The 23,890-nt window shown below is 43.4% G+C and overlaps 1 protein-coding gene across 4 annotated transcripts in view; it reads left to right on the forward strand.

Annotated features, from left to right (window-relative positions):
• Window positions 1-23,890, forward strand: part of bcas3 (BCAS3 microtubule associated cell migration factor) — a 289,480-nt gene that overhangs the window by 113,036 nt on the left and 152,554 nt on the right. For 3 of the 4 annotated variants that reach the window (XM_055196656.2, XM_055196654.2, XM_055196655.2), the window contains 6 exons: window positions 98-222; window positions 604-769; window positions 1,213-1,313; window positions 8,438-8,538; window positions 11,771-11,967; window positions 12,526-12,623. In XM_055196656.2, coding sequence (XP_055052631.1) covers window positions 98-222; window positions 604-769; window positions 1,213-1,313; window positions 8,438-8,538; window positions 11,771-11,967; window positions 12,526-12,623 — 788 coding nt within the window. Of the gene's footprint in view, window positions 1-97; window positions 223-603; window positions 770-1,212; window positions 1,314-8,437; window positions 8,539-11,770; window positions 11,968-12,525; window positions 12,624-22,106; window positions 22,130-23,890 lie in introns of those variants that run through there. The other variant, XM_055196657.2, reaches the window with a different exon arrangement.

Below are 23,890 nucleotides of genomic sequence, written 5' to 3' on the forward strand. Positions count from 1 at the left end.
TTACTCTGAAGTATATCTATCTTTCTTTCTTTTTTTTTTCTTTCTTTTCTTTATTTCTTTCTTTTACGATCTCTCATTTGTGTCCATTTTTTAATAGCAAAGCCAAGCCGCCTCCTCAGATCTCACCTAGTAAGTCCATTGGTGGGGAGTTCTGTGTGGCTGCAGTCTTCGCCTCCTCTCGTTCCTGGTTCATCACCAACCCCAGCATGAAAAGAGAGAAAGGTCTGACATGGCTTAGAACGTATATACATAAAACATTTTATTATGAGCATTATTTGGACACAATATTTTTTGCTAACTTATTCAAACTGAAGCTACATGGTTTTTTCAAACTATCATTCATCCAGTATTATTCAGAGTCCCAAAATTGCTTAATTTGATGAGTCACAATGTGGGTGTGTGCTATATTGGGCTTGTAAGGCTTGCCAAACAAACAGAGCAATGTTTATATAGCACCATTTCATTGTGTTCGGGCTTATAGTTGTCTTTGCGCATTAAATTGTGATAGTTTACCTCAACCTATAAACGGATAACTGTAAAGATCTGTAAGCATGTTAATATTTTATTATTTTAAAACGTGTTTCTGACTTTTCTCCCTGTCAGATCAGTCTCGCCAGGCGGTCGTTGAATCGCTCTACATCCTGAGTTGCTACGGAAACCTGGTGGAGCACGTGCTAGAGCCTCGGCCAATCAGCACGGCGCAGAAGATAGGCGACGACACGCCCCTCGAGCTGAACACCTGTCCGAGAGCCTGCTGGAATCTTGCCAGGTCTTTCCCTGAGGCTTTATCACCACACCTATTCACCTGCTATTATACTTCACCTTCAGCCTGACACAAGCACCTGACAACCCACTGTAATCATATCATTTACATAAAACAGCTTACACGGCCCCCTAATGAGGGCACGTCAACGGCAAGCAAATGATTAACGTCACGGCTTGTCACCGACCCAGACGCTGTCCTAATGCAATAACGCTCGTGACCGAGTGCATGAAATGGAAGACGCAGGGGTTGCCTTATAAAATGGCTTTCTGATCTAATTGTAATGTTAAATGATTGTGTGTACTAGACTGAATAGCTTATGCTGCCCACATGAGACAAGAAATGGAAGGTCCGCAAGACTGCAAGGAGCTGAGTCCATTACAGCTCAGATGGAGACTGTTATATACATCTGTGCTTCCTAAATTGATTTCTGTGTTTGTTTTGCGTAGGACACCGCAGTGGAGTGAGCTACAACCACCTTTCAACAGCAATCACCCCTTGGTGCTGGCCTCAGATTTTGTGCAGTACTATCAATACCTCATGGCCGGCTGTAAGTATGTGTCTGTATGGTGGTGAGCATGTAGCTCATAAAAAGTTTAGTGTAACATAGCATGACCTGCTGATTAATACTGGCTGTCTCACTGGAGCCGTTTGTTTTCGATGTTATGGTGCCGCATGCTGTGCCTCACCCAGACTTTTTTTTTTTAAGGCACACCACAACACAAAAATCATGCACAGTAAACTCACCATCTCTCCCGTCTGCCCTGGTTTAGTCTCTCACAGCTTTTATAAAGGTCACGGGAGATGAGCCTCACGGTTGCTGTGGACGTGGTCATCGGTGAAGCATTTTCCTCATTCGGTGGTGTCATGAATCAGGGCTTTGTCACGTCGTCGAAACTCATCATTGCGTGGAATTAAACCAATTACTGTGCTTTTAAACCCATGTAATTTAATAATAAGTATACAGAGAAAGGGAGCACTCTGGGTTGACATATGAAAGGCAGGAGAACGCAACTTGAGGGCAGAAAGCTCACGGTTGGCTACACATCTAATATATCTTGAATAAGTGAGCATTGTTGCGTTAGCCGGATAATCATAAACATTAATGAGTAATTAGCTGTCTGGGTCCTTCCGGCCAAGCTTCACATTTCTTCTCTGCCATTAAAGCCCAACTGCTCAAGGCCTAACGGGTAGAATATTCTCAGGAAGTTGCCTTAATCGCCATGCATGTGTCAGAGCGATGAAATAGCCGGGCGTGAGAGGTCATGGCAGGATGGCGTGGACGCCACCCACCGCAGGGGGAACGAAAGGAATTAATGAGCTTGCTCAGCGCGTTAACGTTAATGTCCAATTAAAATAAACCAAAGATCTGATGTTTCAGCTGAACCTCACCAACCTGATAATCTAGCCATGCGGGAGAATATGGGCATGCATGTGGCGATGTTCGTCCATTGCCTCTGGCTCTCGGTGTGCCAGGCAGCCCACGACTTGCCACCTTTAATTCTTCCTCGCATTGTGTTGGGCTGTAAGCAGAAACCACAGTCATATTCAAAGTGAGTGCAAAGAGGAAGTGGTACAGGAGGCGTCTCGCATGTGTGGAGAAACGGACTTCTTTATTTCAATACAACCGTTCAGTTTCCTACCTAGTGGGCTACTGTACGACATTGCTATATCTATATACTTACATTCTGCATTGTATGCTTTTATCCAAAGCAACTTGGAGTATACATTAATCTATACATTTCTTTTATCAGTATGTGTTTCCTGGGAAGGAACCTATGACCTTTGCATTGCTGACAGTCAATTATGAGAATTACTGAAAACAAATCTGTGTGGGACGTGTACATTTTTGCAATGCCTTTATTGTCCAGGGTTCCCACGGGTCCTTGAAACCCTTTGAAAGTTTGTAAATCTGGGGGGGGGGGATTCAAGGCCCTGGGAAGTATACATAAATATACATACATGGATACAGATCATTGAAAGTGCTTGAATCTATTTTATGCAAGAAGTTTTCTGGAAAAAATTAATATTATTCCCTGTGTAGTGTAGGATAATATTATAAAAATTCTAGACTTTTTAAGCACACATGTTAAACTGTTCGCTTTAAATGCTTATATCTTCTGTATGCGAATGTTGATTCATACCAGAATGCTTTTTTGCATAGTTGTGTTTGACACATGAAAACATCTCTGGTCTGGTTACGTATGCAACTGTTGTTCTCTGTGAAGGGAACGAGACACTGCGTCTCCCTTGCTATACTTACTGCGTCCCTGTAACACCATCTTTGGCAATATTTCAGATAGCGATATACTTCCTGGCTCCCACTTCACCCTGTCTTTGTCGTTAATCCTCACCATTGGTTAAATTTGATATACACATTCAGACGCACTTACCCCTGGAGGCGTCCCCAAAGTGTCACCGCAGTGATGCAGCGCGAGTTCCCTCGAAAGGGAACTGTAACAATGTATCTGAAAAAGGTAACACGATGTAACCTTCCTCGTACTTGAAATGTGTCCCCACATTTAGTCCTTGAATTTGAGGGTATTGGACCTGGAAAGTCCTTGAAAGGTCTTTGAATTTGAAGTTAACTAAGGTGTGGCAACCCTAATTGTGCTTTTTAAAATGATCACTTTTGTTATTTCATGACATTAGGGTGCTGCCTTGAAAGCATCACTATGTAGGCATTGAGGCAACTCGCAACATTTTAGAACAGAGTGAAAGCCACAAAGGCCTTTGCCATGGGCACTAATGTTATCACGCTGTCTTTGTAATTACTTTGTAAATGCCCACTCTGAAGAGAGGAGAATTCAAAGAAAGATGGCGAAAGAGAGCTAGAGATAAAGGACGGTTCCCAGGCTCTGCGGTCTCAGAAAGGGGCGGGGTGTTTGCTTCTCACCCGCAAAGCGTGGAGGCTTGCAGCATCAGGGTTGTTTGATTGACAGCTCTGGTCTTGCTTCTAGATTGGATGACCTGGCTGATTAAAAATGCAACATGCGGACGGTAGGGTCAGAGGAGCTGGAGCCTGCACGACTGGTGATAAAAGCAACCGTGGCGCCACTTCTTGGTCACTATCTCCACCTGTCCATCTGCCCAGGCTTTGGCAGCGCTCAGGAGAGAGAGCATTACCCAGCCGCTGCTGATGATACCCAGATGATGGGCAGATAACAAGGACACACTGGCCTAGTGATGCTCCTTCTGTCCATCTGGGGAATCCTCAGCTTGCGACATTAGCTGCTGTTTAGCGAAGAGATCGGCGGCTGTGTGTCTGAGAGCTCTAATGAATGAGACTGGATTTCTTAAGGCAAGGTGTGAGGGTTTCATTCATAGCTGAGGAACATACAGACCGCCAGCCTTTGACTGAGGTTCTTCGTGCCCTTTCCTGCTTTTAGCATGACAGTAATTGTTAATTGTAGGTTTGAAGGTCTTGGCAATTATAGCTAAGAATTAGCAGAATTTACCCAACACCTCTTGCCAGTATTTGTTTAAGCTCTATTCACAGTGTACTTAGACACCTCTGACTTGCAGCAGAGTTCATGCATACTTGTTCTCATTTGTTCTACCTTTTCTACCTGCTGTCATTCACCTTGAAAAGAAACCTGGATCTCATATTTAATCCAAGCTGTTATAAACCAAACCCAGAGGCCAAACATCTTCACTCGTCCGTGTTGGCTAATAATGTCATACATATGTGCTCCTATATAGCTCGGTGGTAAAGCATTGCGTTAGCAGTGCAAAGTTCATGGGCTTGAACCCAGTGAACACGCATGCTGATAAAAATGTAAAGGGCTCAGATGCAAAACCCTCTAAGTGTATCTGACATGTTTTCTTGCATTTTTATTAGGTTCTCATGTTGAGGTTCAGCAATTTTACTTTAATGCCAATGAGAAGGTTATTAGTAATTGTAATGCTTTATTTTTACAAATGTCACTTTAATCATGTTATTGGTATTTAACAAATATGCAGTCTTTCACTGCAAAAAGTATTTGCAGTAATCTCCACTTAACTCCAATAACTCTTCACTGTAATTTTTGTTTTGTTTTTTAAGTTAAAAGGCTAAAATCAGTCAATATCCCAATATATTCGGTAAACCTCCAATCTGTATTTTTGAATGGCCTGAGGCCGGGAATAAGCAGATTTGAAGCGAAAGTATTTGATGATATATCCAGAGTGCATGCAGTCAGTATAATTTTCTCGTTTTTAACGGAGGTGGCATTTAGCAGATTTTGCATTCATGTATAGACGGTTTAAGCAGTAACAACATAAACAAGCAGCTGTCGTGGTCCGCACGTAACTTCCGGTAAACTCCGCTAAGAATCAATAAATAACAACAAAGTTCTTTAAACGTAATTTATTTATATAACAAGCAAAAAAGAACACATAGATTACATAGGAAACCAAAAATTTTGTTATTATCGATGAGGCATTTGTTCAAGGGATCAGTTTAGCAACTAGTCAGACCATTAAAAAAACTAAACCGGAAGTAAAGTTCGGATCCAGACGTGTATAGCGTCAGCGCACGTGTGTCCGATGAAACGTCTATAGGCTACCTTGTCACTTTGGATAAAAGGGTCTGCCAAATGCATAAATGTATATATGAAGAGTTTGGTTCTAAAATGCGATAAACAACGTTTTTAAACAAAATTTAGTTACAGCCAAAATCAGTATTGTATCTGGTCAGTATTAAAAAGTAAATTCTTCATTTTAAGCGAAATCCAACATCCGCCATGTGTTAAACAACAATGGCGGTGCTTTGAATACATACAGATTCCTAGTTTTCCTCATCTACTTTGTACTTAGTAATCAACAAACAAACAAAAACAATATAGTAATTTTGATGGCACATTGACCTCAGGGATCTTATGAAAAACTTTCCATTATTTTACATGAAGTCAACGAAAATCGAGCAAGCTGTCAAAAAGTTCTGCGATAACGTCCCAAGGATGACAGCAGCAATGACAGTGTTCCTAATATGACCAAGTAAGTGTTTGATTAATGCCATTAATGTTTATTTTTTTAATCGGTGTATACCACTAGTCAACTAAATGAATATAACATGGCAAAGATAAATGCACATTTATACATCGATTCAATAGATTTGTAGCATTTTGAAAAATAATCCGTTTTTATAATATATCTTTGAAAATCAAATTATAGATTAGATTTTTTAATGTTATTATATCCTAAAGATGCTATGTGAAAGTTTGTAACAGAAAATAGTGGTTTTCTTTTTGTCACTTTCTTGGTATAGAAAACACATTTTTACCGAAATTAGTGAAAATTGATGTATTGAACTCTTAATATATATATTTTATAGAAACAGTAATTTTGTTTATCGCTTGCAAAGAAGAAATCCTGTTTAATAAGATTTTACCGCACAACTTAACCCCTTCAGATCCTGCGTCCACGGGAATAGACATCACATGTTTTGTGGTTCAAACCAATAAAAATGCTGATCAACCAATCCAAATAAGGCACACTGATTTAACACTGGAAAATCAGGTCTGAAGGAGTTAATACATTTTATGAATGTTAAGATAATTTATCCCAGTGTATATAAGTCCTATCAATAACTGTGCAACTATGGAAAAGCAAAATGGTTGTTATTGTGTCCGATATGCAATATATAGTTCAAGATTTTCTTCAGTAGATGCAGCTCAATATCAGTTTAAAATTCAATTCATTCACCATCAGATTTGTCAATATTTCTTAAAAGCATATTTTGTGAGAAAATAGCATCCTTGATTATTATTTAACAAATCCAAAGTAATACTTTCATACATAATCTCTTCTTTTTTCCTGGTTTTGTGGCCTTTTTTGTCCCAACACTCATGATTCCATTAGTTGTTTTTGAAGTGGCAGAGTGGGAACAAAATGAACTCCAGTAATGACAACATTGATTCTGTTGCCTCGATTCTGTCACCAGGTGTAAATGCATACACCGTTATGCACCTGAACAAACATCATTTACCTGAAAGGTCATTTGTTAGCATGTTGGCGTATGGTTAGTGTGTTGGTGGCCAAAACAAATTTCATAACCAGGTTGCCACTGTAATAATGCAGGTTGATGCGGTCAGTCCTTGTTTCCTGCCTTTCGGTTTCCCCCACTCTAAACTGCTCTTAACAGTCCAGGAGCCGTCGACCTCTCAAGCCAGGCCATTATGGACCCAATGTAACTCGATCTACAGAGCCAGCTACTGTTCTTATGCTTCAATTATTTATTAGTCAACACTTATTGCTCCCCAGGGCTTTAGAAAGGGGGTAGGAACGTCAGGCAGAGCTTGTGTTTAAGAGGTAACATGGTCCGGCTCTGTTCAAACCCTTCGGAGGTCAGTAAGTCACTCTGGGATTTATATCGTCATAATGGAGCATGCTGGGATAGTGGAGGCTGTGCTTTGGTAGTGGCTAATGATTGAGTGAGCACATTTCCACTTTAAATGGAGGTGTCAGTGTATCTTTTACTCGCATTTGTGGTACACCCGACAGGAACAACTCCTCAAGTGTTTCTGAACACCTGGCGTGTGAACATGCACGTCGGCAAAACAGATAGAAGGAAGAAGAGGAAAAGAAGATGACGGGCGCTTGAATGTGTGTCTTCCAGATGAGGGCTTGACAACTTTATTATTCGCTGCTGTATTATGTACATTGCTAACAAAAGCATGTGTTTGCCTGGAGGTGGGAAGGGAAACCACTGATTGTGCACATTTGTCTGAATACTTGGCGCCCGTTTAGTGAAGCCTCCGAGTGCTCCATCTGTCTCTGCCTGTGCTGCCTTTGCTGTTGACAGCTTCATGCTCTCTTTATCTGTCTGTCTCTCTGTCTCTCACATGCACATACCCAAGCATACACATTTTTACTGGCTTTCCACATCCACAAAATGTTAATTGTACAAATTAGATGGTCACCATGAAGAAACTGAGGTTTGGTGCTTTGCTAAAGGGTGCCAACATAACAATCAGCTTTTATGGGATTTAAACCTACAACCTATTTTTTTACCTCTAGGCAACCTGTACATCCTTTATTGTGATTTCAGTCATGCACTGTGTAGGCAAGCCTTTTTTTTATATCTTTGTGACCCTGTCTGTAAAATTCAGACTCATTGATTTCAATGTGACCTTACTCATACAATATTAAAGATATTAATGGGGACATATCCCGAAAATCTGACTTTTTTCATGTTTAAGTGCAATAATTGGGTCCCCAGTGTTTCTATTAACATAGAAAATGTGAAAAGGAGTATCCCAGTAATTTAGTTTTGGTAAACCATTCTCTGCAAGCATGTGAAAAAAAAGGTTATTATAAATTGGCTCCCCCTGTGATAGAAGGGGATAATACCGCCCCTTAATCTGCACTATCCAACCACGACACTGTCATTTAATGCAGAGATCAGCTCATTTGCATTTTAAAGGACACACCCAAAACAGCACATTTTAAGTGGCAATTTTAACATGTTATAATAAATTATCTATATTGTATTTTAAGCTAAATCTTCACATATGTACTCTGAAGACACCAAAGATTTATTTTACATCTTTAAAAAGTCTTGTGAAATGTCCTCTTTAAAGGTTATATTTTCACAGAATTATCTAGAAAACAATAATCACAAAAAATGATTTTACTTTGACAGATGGGCAAAAGTTATTCTGAAGAAATAAATATTGTCAATCTCTCTTGCAGTGGTACCACCTGGTAGTCCCGGCCCCATCACCCGGCACGAGTCATATGACAGCCTTGCATCCGATCACAGTGGTCAGGAGGATGAGGAATGGCTGTCACAGGTGAGTACGAATCTTAACTTCTCCTCCCACAGCCTTCCACTTTACATTAGCTCAACTTCATCCCTAATAAACAACACTCAAGCCACACACACGTCATGCATTTCAGGGAAACACTTTCAGTGATAATGCATCACCCGGCGATTCTGTTTGAGAAATGCTCCCGGCATAAGTCATGAATAATTTCTTGCCCCATTATTAACTGTGTTAAGTTTGATCTTCAAATGTTTTGTCCTTTTAGCTTTTTGTATCCAAAGTGAAGCATAGCATGTTTATTCGTGATCTGTTGAAATTTTGCTCAATCAAATTGAAAACTTAAATCATGTGTGTTTTATAATTCAATACTCTGCTTTCGATAATGCAGATGCAGTATTTCCAGCGCGCGTGTGTCTAGCAATCCTTTGTGGTCCCAGCCAAAGCTCTTAAACTTTAAAGTTGTTAATGCACCAGCATTAGCGACAGCGTACATCCCCCATAATGTCCAGCCTGTCTCTAATGACACCATTAACACTCTTGCCACTGCATTTATTGGCTAAGCACAGACTAAATCCTGTTTGATGACACTATTTATTGGCTTTTTATACCACGGGTCTGTTAAAAGCTGTATTCTGATTGGCTGAGAAATGTTCCGTGGGTATGCATTAATTTCTGATAACTGCACACCTAACTTGTCAAATGTCTTAAAAATAGGCACCTGGGCAATGTTTGTATAAGAGGAATAATTTAATAATTGGTCCTTTGAATTATTTAAAAATAATGCACACCCGCGGTGTAACAGGTGTAACTCCGCTTCGCGTCGTGCCGCATTGCACCTTGGGTGTGCATTATTTTCCTATAATTCATTGGCCCGTCGCCAATTATTCCTTACATATGTGATTGCAATTACGTAGTCTGCATGACTGTTGCGTATTATAGCAACATACAGTAGCATGAGAAACGGCATGTTCTCTTAGACGCATAGTGATGTGTAGTAAGTCCTGTTAGTGTGAAGTAAAGGCAATATGTTAGACTCAAGGCAAAGTGCAGCAAGGGGGCAACATCTGGCCTTAGCCTCGGCGCTAGTGCCGCATCTGTTTCTCTCAGGGCTGTACGACACCGATGGTGTTAACTGCGGACAAAACACACACACACACATACCACTGGCCTCATTTATAGAAATGTGACAGGATAAGGATCATTTTAGAGATGCATCTCCGTTCCTCCTTTTGTCTCAGTTCATACCTTGTGATGATTATGGTGTCTCTTTCTGTGCCAGTAAATGTGGTCCACTGGGGAGGAAAAGTGGCATCTGTCTAACACACATTACACTCCTCTTCTCTCTAATACACACACACACACACGTTGTTATTTAGACTAACAGTGCCGGTCTAAAGCAGATACCACAGTGACCAGTATGTTATGCTGAGTGGCATATTAGTGTACTGTATATCTTGTTTGTTATGCTTAAAGTGTAATAATTTACTGCTGACCAAATAATATTATTCATTATTACACGTCTCTTTGGAATGCTTGATTCTGATTGGCCAGTCGCAACATTTGCAGGTTTGTTATTACCTGATAACAACCGCTCAAAACTAATGTAACACACTTTAACCAAGATGCTGCAAATTATTTTGAAAGGTACAGTTTAATATTACACAAAAATGAAATATAAATATGTATTTTAATAACATATACACTCACCTAAAGGATTATTAGGAACACCATACTAATACTGTGTTTGACCCCCTTTCGCCTTCAGAATTGCCTTCATTCTACGTGGCATTGATTCAACAAGGTGCTGAAAGCATTCTTTAGAAATGTTGGCCCATATTGATAGGATAGCATCTTGCAGTTGATGGAGATTTGTGGGATGCACATCCATCCAGGGCACAAAGCTCCCGTTCCACCACATCTCAAAGATGCTCTATTGAGTTTAGATCTGGTGACTGTGGGGGCCATTTTAGCACAGTGAACTCATTGTCATGTTAAAGAAACCAATTCAAAATGATTCGAGCTTTGTGACATGGTGCTTTATCCTGCTGGAAGTAGCCATCAGAGGATGAGTACATGGTGGTCATAAAGGGATGGACATGGTCAGAAACAATGCTCAGGTAGACTGTGGCATTTAAACGATGCCCAATTGGCACTAAGGGGCCTAAAGTGTGCCAAGAAAACATTCCCCACACCATTACACCACCACCACCAGCCTGCACAGTGGTAAAAAGGCATGATGGATCCATGTTCTCATTCTGTTTACGCCAAATTCTGACTCTACCATCTGAATACCTCAACAGAAATCGAGACCCATCAGACCAGGCAACAGTTTTCCAGTCTTCAATTATCCAATTTTGGTGAGCTCGGGCAAATTTGAGCCTCTTTTTCCTCTTTGTAGTGGAGATGAGTGGTAACAGGTTGAGTCTTCTGCTGTTGTTGCCCATCCGCCTCAAGGTTGTGCGTGTTGTGGCTTCACAAATGCTTTGCTGCATACCTTGGTTGTAACGAGTGGTTATTTCAGTCAAAGTTGCTCTTCTATCAGCTTGAATCAGTCAGCTCATTCTCCTCTGACCTCTAGCATCAACAAGACATTTTCGCACACAGGACTGCCGCATACTGGATGTTTTTTCCTTTTCACACCATTCTTTGTAAACCCTAGAAATTGTTTTGTGTGAAAATCCTAGTAGCTGAGCCGATTGTGAAATACACTGCCATGTGATTGGTTGATTAGATAATTGCATTGATAAGAAATTGAACAAGTGTTCCTAATAATCCTTTAGGTGAGTGTATAACATTATATTTACAAATTATTAAACCAAATAGTGTGTTAGTGACATGTGAATGTCTTTTATCATCTTAAAAAATGAAAGTAAATGGGTTTTCCTCACGGAATGTCTGCATTCATTGAAAATGAATATTCAAATCAATATTTAATGTTCATTATCTTACTTATGACGTAAATAGCCTTGTAATAAGCTTTGTAATAAATAGCCTTGTAATGTACAGGCAGCTGGTTGTTATTGTGAAATAAGCCCATTCAGTGTGATACAAGATCACACCTGATCACACTGCCAGGGCTTATTTCTGCGATAGCAACCGGCTGCCTATACATTATCTCTTACATAACATACTATAGTTTCTAACTGTTCTATAGTTTTTGTTCAATAAAATCCTGATTAAAATCATTCTGTAGGTAAGTATGTCACTTTATATAAGGCTGTTATATTTATCCTATTCTATATACTGTATATTTAAAAAGGTGGAGATTGTGACTCACACCGGCCCGCACCGAAGGTTGTGGATGGGCCCTCAGTTTCAGTTCAAAACCATCCATCCATCAGGACAGACCACCGTCATCTCCTCCAGCTCTTCTGTACTGCAGTCCCAAGGGCCCAGCGACACCCAGCAGCCGCTTCTTGATTTCGACACAGATGATCTGGACCTCCACAGCCTTAGGTGTCAATGCCAAACATGCATTCACACACATTCATACTGAATTCACTCAGACTCGTGTTACTAACCACAGCACAGAAATACACCATGACCACAGTACGTTAATACGGCAAGCAATGATTCTTGTAACCGTAAGCAGCATGCAGTTACAATAATTTACTATATTACTTGGCGGAAGAACTGTTTATTTCAATCATTATCATCAATTACTGCTATTTATTGTACATTAGTGTTTTGTATCATATTGCATTAAAACCACAACAGTAAAGCCTCACTTAATGTATACATCTCATGGCTTATTGAATTAAAGGGGACATATCATGGCAATCTGACTTTTTTCATGTTTAAGTGCTATAATTGGGTCCCCAACTAGAAAACATGAAAAAAATCAACCCAGTAACTTAGTTATGGTAAACCGTTCTCAGCAAGCATGTTAAAAAATAGGTAATTGAAATTGGTCTCCCCTTTTGAGGTCAGAAGGGGATAATACCGCCCCTTAATCTGCACTATCCAACCACGACACTGCCATTTATGATGATGTTTTTCGTTCTTGTGTCACAGGATCCAGCCGGTTCGCTCAGAGCCTGTCAGCATGCCTGGATCCTCTCGCCTTGTGGCCGATCGCAGAGGCCAATCCACAGTCATAGATGCAGGCTCGGGTAAGACCACTGGATAATCTTCAGCTTTTTTTAACAAGAATCGTATCTGTTGATTGGGACAGCTATCAGTTTGATATGTATACATATACTGGGCATTATCAATTTGATATTCGTATGGCCGCCTGAATAACAACAACCAGTCTGGTCAGATTTTAAGCAGTAGGCTTTTGTGTGACCTTTTCATAAGATTAGATTGTCGTTTAACAAGATTTAGATTCTTCATCTTTGTTTGTATTTTCATCCAGTTATTGTGATAGAATAATCCGGTCAACAGAAATATTTCCCATTTTTTTCTGCTTTTATATTGTGTGTGTGAAGAGATCCAGTCCAAACAAATCAATTTCAGAAAATCAAAGTACACTGCACTGTTTGCTCTTTTCCAGTCGTGCCGGTGATATTTTGCTGCGTACGCTCACGCGTCCACTGTATGCGTGCCATAGTGTTTCACATGAAATCAAAGCACATCTGCGTTTGGCGAGCTCTTTGTCAGTGGAAGGTAGTTTGTGTTGACTGCTGTGATGTTTATGGCAGGCATTAACTGCATCTCGCTGTCAGTATTTTTCATCTTTAAGATAGCACTGACTCTTAGCGGTGTCTTCAGACGTACCTGCTGCTCTTTCGCATCTAGCAAGTTCCCGTCAGGAAAACTGTCTCGTCAGCAGCTCCTCCTCGAGCCCTCACCTCCAAAAGAAAGAAAGTAACCATCTTTATCACACGACACGCACCTCCCCTCCCTCTCTTTCTCTCTCCGACTCGTCTGGAGAAGAGCTCCAGGAGTCGTTTTTATGGGCCGATGCTTATCAGTCTGTGTGATTGCTCAGCTCTCAGGGCTTCGAGCAGTGTGGCGCCTCCTCTTATCAGCGCTCATCGCTTTGTCTTTGTGCCTTCAAAAGGCTGCGCGGCCCTGTTTGTCCCACGGAGCGCAGATGTGCCTCCTCTGCCGTGATCTCTCTCACTGTCCCTCTTCAGTTCAGGCTGTCCTAAAAGATCTGATACAGCTTTGCAGGACTGTGTCCCAGTCTCATTTAAAAATGATCTTATTTTACTTTCTTAATGAAGGTCAAATGGTTATTTGAGATTAAATAAGTTTATTTGGTTGTTTTTATTTTGCCTCTGATATATGCAAGACATGCTTGACTTGATCAGTATGTGCTTTCAAAAACATTAAATATGTGCACTGCTTTTATATTTATAGTTTTATGCCTGCAAGGACAACCTACAGTTAGGCATATAGGTATTTAGCAGAAATATTCATTATTAAATATATTCCTAAACCGCAAATATACGTTTTCCCAACATTTGTGTATAAATATATTATTAGTTTATTGTGTTGTTATTTTTTGCATAATATATGTGTGTGCACTGTGTGCAATTATTATATATTTTGAAATACACACATGTATGTAGTGTGTATATATATATTTTAAAACGGTTAGTTCCAATCCTTGATTCCCTTTCGAGAGCGGTCTCTCGACATTGCGTCCGCTGACGCTATGGGGTTAACTCCTCCCACTTCACCAGACACTGAAATCTTATTGAACAACGCCATTGCAGGGCACTGGCCAATCGTCGCCGACCGCGTGACCGCTAGAAGCGTATAAAAAGCGGTGTTAGAGCGACGAGCGCCAGTATTCTCGACTGATATCTTCTATCAAGACTACAAAATCGACTACCTGTCTTCTCTGCGCGGGACCTTTGGAGCAGCCGGACTCCCATGAGCACTGCATCGGCTGTTTGGGGTTGGCGCACGCCGAGACGGCGCTCGAGGATTCTACATGCGAGCACTGCGCCGACCTCCCGATTCGAGTGCTCAAGACTAGGAGAGCCGTTGCTCGAAGTCTCGCCGGGGATGTGCCCGCCGCCGCCTCTGTGCCGCCGGCGGGTCCCCCACCATCTACTTCCTTTGCTCCGCGTCGGGACGATGACGGCGGTAGCTGTGTTTGCAGCGTTCCCCCGCCAAAACCTCCCGTCGTCTTCACGAAGGATGCTTTCCGCCCCCCTTCTACTTCTCATGTGGCCGTCTCTTTTGGAGTGACGGAGGAGGACGACGACAACATGTCCCTGTCGGCGTCGACTAGCTGGTCGGAGGCGGAGCCTGAGCGTCCGAGTCACATGGACATCCAATCAGAGTTTTCCAAAATTATGGAGTTGGCGGCAAAGGAGTTAGATCTTAGCTGGACCTCACCCGACGAGCCGGCTAAGTGCAAATTGGATTCCTGGTTTCTCCAATCGGGCCGCCAGCAGGCTGCTCCGAGGAGGAAGACACCTTTCTTCCCTGACGTTCATGATCAGGTCTCTAAATCGTGGTCTGCGCCCCAGTCGGCGCGCGTCCATGCTCGGGGGATGTTTTCCCAGGTCGATGGGGGTGAAGCCCACGGTTACGTGCGCATTCCCCCTGTCGAGGAGAACGTGGCAGCGCACCTCTGTCCTGCTTCTGCAACGCTCGGCGCTGATCGCGGACTGCCGTCGAAGCCGTGTCGGATGACGGCCCATCTGGCGGAAAAAGCCTACTCGTCATCCGGGGAGGCGGTGGCGGCGCTCCACGCTATGGCCATTCTCCAGGTCTTCCAGGCGAAGATTTTACAGTCGCTGGACGGCGCCGTCGATGCGGATACGGTCCGCAACCTCCGCGCTGCCACGGACTTTGCGCTGATGGCCACGAAGCTCTCCGCTCAAGCCATCGGAAAATCCATGGGATTTTTAGTGGTCCTTCACCGTCACCTGTGGCTTACCCTAGCTGAGCTGAAGGACAACAAGCGAAAGGCTTTGCTTAATGCTCCAATTACTCCCGCCCGCCTCTTCGGTGACGCCGTGGAGTCCGTTGTTGAGCGTTTTCGGAGGCGCAGAAACCCTCGAGAGAGCTATGAGCCAGCTGCTCCCCAGACGCTCATCTTACCAAGAGACCGCCAGATCGCGTTCTACTTCTGCCCCGCGATCAGCGCAGCGTCCTTCTAAGCAACCTCAGGCTGGCTACACCGCGCCCGCTCGTACCGAGCCTGACGTGAGACAGAGGGATTGGCAGTTCCAGCCGAGGAAACGTCACGGACGTGGTCGGAGCCCTCGACGCGGTGGCGGGCAGCCTCAGGCGAGGAAGCCCTCTTCCTGACGAGAAGGCGGAGAGGAGGAGATTGCTCGTGGAGGGGCAAGCGTCAACGCGACGGGTTCTTCTGCCCCCCTCTGTTCCTGTGGGCGACAAGTTCAATTATGTAAATGTTGTTTGTGTGAATGCAAATGTAATAAAGATACAAACATCATCACAAAAAGAGCTATTTCCTCCTCACAGCCCTTATGCAGAGACGGATGCCCTGCCGGAAGGCAGCGCGAGTTTGCAAAACATACAGAGTGCTTGTCAATCAAACTCAAACACCGCCAACGAGCCGTTAAACGAGAACCAGTTTCTAAGCGCCGGTCCTCCGCCCACACCTCTAACGTTGCAAAGGTACGGCGCGAACGTAGCAAACACGTTGCATGCGTTAACGCACCGCCCGCTTCGCCCGCTCAGCCAATTTCTAGACGCGTGGAAAGCTATCCCAGGCGTGTCAGAGTGGATATTGAGCATAATAGAGCACGGTTACTCTCTACAGTTCAGACGCAGACCGCCCCGTTTCAAAGGCGTGGTATCGTCATTAACAGCACCTCAAAATGCCCCAATCCTGAGACAAGAGGTACAAAACCTACTCGCAATAGGAGCGATAGAACGAGTCCCTCACAGCGAGTTAGAGAGCGGTTTCTACAGCCGGTACTTTGTAGTACCCAAGAAAGACGGCGGATTACGGCCGATACTAGATCTGAGACCCATCAATCGCGCGCTACGCAAACGTGCATTCAAGATGATAACCGTGAGACAGATCCTAGCGCAAATTCGCCCTGGGGACTGGTTCGCCTCGATAGATCTGAAGGACGCTTACTTTCACATTCAGATATCCCCCCGCCACAGGTGTTTTCTGAGGTTTGCGTTCGAAGGCACGAGCTATCAATACTCCGTTCTCCCGTTCGGGCTAGCTTTAGCCCCTCGTACATTCACGAAATGCATGGATGCAGCTCTCTCCCCCCTCAGAGCGAGTGGGATGCGCATTATGAATTATCTGGACGACTGGCTGATTATGGCTCAATCGCGCGATCTGTTGATCAGTCACATAAAAGCATTGCTTCCCCACTTAGAGTCGTTAGGGCTGCAAATCAATGCTCAGAAAAGCAAACTCGTTCCGAGTCAATCCATTTCATACCTGGGCGTTCTGTTGGATTCTACATCGATGCGTGCTCATCTATCGCAACAACGTGTAGAAACATTAACGCTGTATCTGCGTCGCTTCAGACCCGGCCGGGTTGTCCTCCTGAGGGAGTTTCAGAGGCTTTTGGGTCTAATGGCGTCAGCCGCCCCGGTTTGTCATCTAGGATTGCTTCACATGCGTCCGTTACAGATGTGGCTAAAAGATCGAGTCCCGCCGAATATGTGGGCATCGACGTGCATGCGAGTTCACGTGACACACAGCTGTGTCAACACTCTGAAACCGTGGCGCGATCCGACCCTTTACAGTATCGGAGCCCCCCTAGGTCAGATAGCCTCTCGCTTAGTGGTCACCACGGATGCGTCGACATCGGGTTGGGGAGCAGTCTGCCAGGGCACACCCGCGTCCGGTACGTGGTCAGACCTGATGAGAGATTGGCACATAAACCGGCTGGAATTAAGAGCGGTAATGTTAGCGCTCAGGGCATTTCAACCGCAACTCGAGCGTCAACATGTTCTAGTGCGGACGGACAACACGACGGTGGTTTCTTACATAAATCACCAGGGTGGTATTCATTCGAAAGCCCTATTCGAGCAGGCAGCCAGTCTCCTACAATGGGCGGATCGTCACTTGCTATCTATCAGAGCAGCGCATATTCCAGGCGCTTTGAACAAGGGCGCGGATATGTTATCGAGGAACGGCCTTCCCCACGGAGAATGGAGGCTTCATCCCGACTCGGTTCAGCTGATCTGGGACCAGTTTGGGAGAGCTTCGATAGACCTTTTTGCGACGAGCGAGAATACGCACTGCCCACTGTTCTTCTCGCTCACGGACGCCCCGCTGCAAGGGGAAGCGTTGACGTCGCGCTGGCCGAAAGTCAGTCTGTATGCCTTCCCTCCTATAAAGCTCATACCGCTAGTATTGTGCAAAATCAGGGAAGAAGGAGCTACGGTGATTTTAGTCGCGCCGGACTGGCCGAACCAACCATGGTATCCGGACCTGAGAGAGATGCTAATAAGCCCCCCATGGCAGATTCCATTGAGAAGGGATCTGCTGTCTCAGGTAGAGGGCTCAGTCTGGCACCCCAGCCCGGAACTGTGGAATCTACACGCTTGGAAGGTGAGAGGATCGTAGATAACACGAGCGAACTCTCGCGTCGAGCGGCATTCACGCTGACTGAGGCGCGTGCTCCGTCTACAAGACGCTTGTACGACCTTAAGTGGAAAGTGTTCGAAAGATGGTGTCATAGTAACAGCATTGACCCATTTAATTGCCCTGTGTCGGATATTGTACTTTTCCTGCAACATAGAATGGACGCCGGCAGCTCGCCGTCGACTCTAAAAATCTATGTGGCTGCTATTGCTGCGTTACGCCCCCCCTTGGAGGGACAATCAATAGGGAGGAACGCGCTCGTCGTTCGATTCCTAAGAGGCGCGAGAAGATTAAGACCACGCCGTACCCCTTCGGTACCGCCATGGGATTTAGACATAGTGCTGAATGCGCTTTCTCGAGCACCGTTTGAACCGCTGGAGTCTAGCTCTATCAAAGATCTAACCATCAAAACAGCCCTCCTTCTCGCCCTAGCTACAACGAAACGCGTTGGGGATTTACAAGCGCTCGCTGTCAACGAGGACTGCATGCGTTTCGGTCCGGCTGACTGTAATGTTATCCTAAGACCAAAGGTTGGATATGTTCCCAAATCTCTCTCCACTCCCTTTCGAGATCAGGTAATATCACTAACGGCGATATCTGCAGCACCTGCAACATCACAGGATGCGACTAACCGAGAGGTGATTTGCCCGGTCAGAGCTCTGAGAATGTATGTGAACCGTACGGCTGAATTTAAAGCGTCGGATCAACTGTTTGTTTGCTACGGCGGCGCTGCTAAAGGCAGAGCGGTGTCTAAACAGCGGCTCTCGCGCTGGGTAGTGGAGGCTATTACGCTCGCTTACGAGAGCAGTGGACTAGAGCCCCCTTTCAACATCAGGGCTCACTCTACGAGAGCTATCGCCTCTTCATGGGCTTGGTTTCAAGGTACCACTATTCAGGATGTATGTCGTGCAGCGGGTTGGGCTTCTCATAACACCTTTGCAAGGTTTTATTTGCTAAATATGCAATCTCTAGCTGCAAAAGTCCTGTCGGTGAGTACTGACCACTCTTATGCTTCGATGTAATGGCAGCAGTGTGTTCTCGCAGGTCGTCTTGACTTTACGTAGATGCCTGCGTCATTCGGTGGATAATAGGTATGTGCGTGCTTGTGCATTTCTCTACCCTGCGCTCCACCAGGTCGTCTTTGCAAAGACGACGCTCGCATACACGGCGTTACCGCTAAGGCCGTTAACTCTGTGTTGTGAGTCTACATTAACTGCAATTTGCCCGGCAAAGCCGTGCTATTTACTACTCGCGTGTTATTTACTTTTCGTATTTACACCCAAATTACTTGTCTTCTACCCTAGCAGTGTAGTGATGAGGATTCACGTTCCTTAGGTTGAGATATGCAAATTTCATACCTCGGGAATATCGCTACCTTATTGGTCAGACACGCCCCCCTAAGGGTATGGCCGCTGCGTTTCAGAATATTATTGGCTGTTTCTTTACTACGTAGCGTTGCTGGGCTGGCTCCCCGCTCTCTCGGCGTGTTTGAACACTGTTCCCATAGCGTCAGCGGACGCAATGTCGAGAGACCGCTCTCGAAAGGGAACGTCTCGGTTACTATCGTAACCTCGGTTCCCTGAGAGACGGGAACAAGACATTGCGTTACGCGCCGAGTTCGCGGCTAGCCATCCGTATTTTCGTTCAGTCGAGAATACTGGCGCTCGTCGCTCTAACACCGCTTTTTATACGCTTCTAGCGGTCACGCGGTCGGCGACGATTGGCCAGTGCCCTGCAATGGCGTTGTTCAATAAGATTTCAGTGTCTGGTGAAGTGGGAGGAGTTAACCCCATAGCGTCAGCGGACGCAATGTCTTGTTCCCGTCTCTCAGGGAACCGAGGTTACGATAGTAACCGAGACGTTCTGATTGGTCAATAGGTGTGCTTTATACACGATAAAACACTGCTATGACCGCTTCACCCAACGGTTTTATTTAATATCACTGCGCCCTTAGCAACACCCTTAGCAACACATAAACATATAATGAGACAAAGTCAGAGAACAGTTTGTTGTTTTTATTTGAGCTTTCATGTTGTTGTTCGCAGTCAGGGACTATTTTTTCTAGGGGAAGGAATGCTTTTATTGATTTAACTTCATGAAAGTTGCACTAATATTTGTTTTACTTTAATATTGTGTAGTAACCGTTTTATAAAAGCAATAAGGTACTCGAGGCAAGTGCTGTATCGTGAATAAGTAACGGCTGAAGGGGTTGCAGGCACTCCGCTTCGCGTCGTGCCTAACAACGCCCTTCAGCCGTTACTTATTCACGATACAGCACAGCCTCTCGTACCTTATTGCTTACATATACCACGGGTCTGTTGAATGCTGTATTCTGCTGAGAAATGTTCATTCATTTCAGATAACCGCACATCTAACTTGTCAAATGTCTTAAAAATAGGCACCAGAGCAATGTTTGTGGTAACCGTGGTATAAGACAAATAATTGACTCCGGTCCTTTGAATTATTTGAAAATAATGCACACTCGGCTTCGCGTGTGCATTATTTTCAATAAAACTCTGCACACTCGGCTTTATTTATTTATTTATATTTTTATTAGTGCTGGGCAAAGATTAATCGCGATTAATCGCATACAAAATAAAAGTGATTTTTGGCATAATATATGAGTATGTGCTGTATGTAATTATTATGTATAAATAAATACACACACATTAATGTATGTATTTAAGAAACATTTACATGTTTATATATATTTATTTATATTTTTATATATTCTATATTAAAAATAAATTTAAAAAATTATATACAAGTAAAACAATTCTGAAATGAATATATGAATGTGTGTGTGGTTAAATATACACAATAATTAGACAAAGTACACGCACATTTATTATGCAAAAAAATCACTTGTATTTTGTATGCGATTAATCGCGATTAATCTTTGCCCAGCACTAATTTTTATTTATTTATTTATTCATTTATTTTATATAATATATATACATTTAAAAATATATACATAACATTTTCTCAAATTCATACATGTATGTGTGAATTTATATATACATCATATTCGCACACAGTACACACACACATACATTATGCAAACACAAACTTTTATTTTGTATGCGATTTATCGTGATTAATCTTTTGACATCCCTAATTGAAATCGATTGCAAGTCTCCTGTAAGCTACATTCAATGACTGTTTAGCGTGATGTTACCCTAGTAAGTACAGGAAGTTCAATAAGTTTTTAAAACAGACCTGTGATCTTTACATTGTAAACTAAATACTTAAGATCACAATATCAGCTTTACTGGATGCTATGTTTTAATGATTGCTCATCCACTGTGTGTTTGTGGCGTCCTTTGTGTTATATACCACCCCTAAGGGAGTCGGGACTCTGTGTTGCCCTCGATACCGGATGCTGACACTAAACCCTTTTATAAGCAGAATCTATCTGCTTGACACAGCATATCAAGAGACAGTGTCTCAGCTTCCCAAAATCAATCGGACATGTAGCCGGCATTATCGATACACCTATCTGGTCCCCGGAGCGTCACCCTGGCCCTGCTAGACTACACAGCGCATTGTGCGAGGAAAGACAGGAGGCGTTTAATCTAGTTAAACCTACGATAAAGCTAGCAGCTACACAAGTCTCTTTTGATTGTATTTTGTTATGACTCAGTGGCAGAAACACCCTGTCATTTGTTCAGCGAGAGCACTTTTCCTTCCTGGCCCAGTTGATATGTGTGTGGCATGGTGGGGTGGCAGGGCCTGTCGGAGATCAGGAGATGAGTGGGCGACAGTGCACGAAAGATGCAGGCGTGTTGTGATTTCGCTATCATGTTCTTGAGGAAGCTTTGCTGAGGGCTGCAAGCGTGTCTTGTTGTATCGGAGGTGAAGACACATGTTTTTGTTTGTGCTCATCCGTGTGAGTGTATATTTTGTTATGGTGGGGCACTGCCAGGGTTCAGATTTAACACAAATGCAATAGATGCTAATGTGAATTTGCAAAGTACTGTAGCTTGAACTGATTTAATTACTGTATTTACATTACATTATCCTTACACTTATCAAAGTGACTTATTATGCTGTGTACACACCAAAAGCGAAACTGATATTTGCATCTTGTTCCTTGCTCTAGATTACTAGTGGGATTTAACTTTTTTGTTCGCCTCACTCAGGGATGACAACGTCAACAACAGCCAAATTTTTTCAGTGTCATTTTTGAAGATTATTTAATATTTAAAGGTTTTTTCAACTTTTTCCTTTTTTAACCTCTCATTTTTCAATTTTTCAAGTTAATACATTTTTGTTATGTTAAATGATTGACAAAATAAACATTAAAACAAAATAAAAGCAAGCTTGAACATGTTGCTTGAACACACAACCGTCTGGTTTTTAGGGCATTTTAACAAATATTTGCTTTTATGTTTACCCTCTATTAGCATTAAAAGTTAACTTTTGATTTTTTTGTACATCACTAATCTACTGTACATTAGTTTCTGAAAAGCTTATGTGCTGATGTCCTTTATCACAATGAGACTATAAAACTGCTCTCACCGATACTTATCATCACCAGAGTGTGGCTGCTATGTGTCTTTATCTACCACCCCTCAAACAGCCCTCAAGTCAGGTGCAGAGCTGTATGTGTGTGTGAGTGAGTGGCAAAACAAAGCAATCTCTGTGTGTTATTCAGTGCAGTATAGTATACTCCCCTTTGCTGGTTATGCCTTCAGGCTAGTGAGCCAGGCCTGAGCGCTCCCCTGGTTTCCTCTCCTAGCATGGCTGAGCGCTCAGAGACCAGGCACCTGGACACTACCTGCATCCAGCAGTAATGGATCCTCACCCGTGGTCTGTAATTACCTGGATGGGCATAAAGGTGGCTTGTTGTTGGAGATACTGCACACATTCAGGCCAGAAGGATCCTGACGCGGTTCAAGGAGGACCCCGTGCCACATGATCTCCTTCAACAATGAGAGGTGTTTTTGAGCCGCCTATAGATGGGGGGGATCGTTCCCGTGACCCAGCGATCTGCTTGCCGCCCTAGCCTGTCTCTTTGAATAGCGGCCCGCCACCTGCCCCAGGCCCCCTCTACGCCACACTTACTGACTCTATTCTTCTGCCTCTGACCTGGAAGTCCCCGCCACAATACAGAGGCTGCCACGGACGCCTGGCCAGATTGGAAGATCTGACTGTGAAAGATGCCATTCTTATCATCAACCTGCAGTATGAGAATCAGAGGCCTAGTTTCTCTTATCTCCCACTTTCATCTTTTCCCACCTGTTTCTACCCATCTCTCTCTCTTTCTCTTTCATTTTGAAAGCATTGGCTTTATTATAAATATTCACACAACTTTAGGGTCACCTTTACATCCACATTTCAAATTAATAGTAAACTTATATCAAACCTTTTATAGCATCTTTGAAGGAGCCATCCTTAGCTCAGAATTTGCAGATTTTTTTGCCATTTTATTAAGCTGCTTCTTGAGATGTGACCCTGGGATGCTTTTAAAAACAGTATTGAAGGAGTTCATCTATTGTGGGCTGCTTTTTGTTCATGAATCAGTCTAGTGTTGGGCGATATGCCCCATTTTGAGATTGTCCTATCGTCAGCCTGTGAGATCGCCGATACACATAGTGTCAGGGGCGGGACAATAGTTTACTCATTTATTTATTTGTTAATTTTTAACTCATTTGTGACAAGTCACTTGATTGGTGGACAAAAAGAAGCTTATTTACTCTAGAGGCAACTGATGCCATTAATTCAGTCGCGTCATTAAAGGCCAGGCGCTCTGAAATTTTCTGCGTGCCAAGGAGTAGGAACAAAAAACTTGCTGGTTTTAAACCCCTGTGTGCCCAACAACTTCTCTAGTGTAAGAAAATTCGAGCAAGAGTCCAAGACGCGAGCGTTCTGGCCGAGCAAGAG

This window comes from Misgurnus anguillicaudatus, chromosome 24 (genome assembly GCF_027580225.2).
Source record: "Misgurnus anguillicaudatus chromosome 24, ASM2758022v2, whole genome shotgun sequence".
Lineage (NCBI taxonomy): Eukaryota > Metazoa > Chordata > Actinopteri > Cypriniformes > Cobitidae > Misgurnus > Misgurnus anguillicaudatus.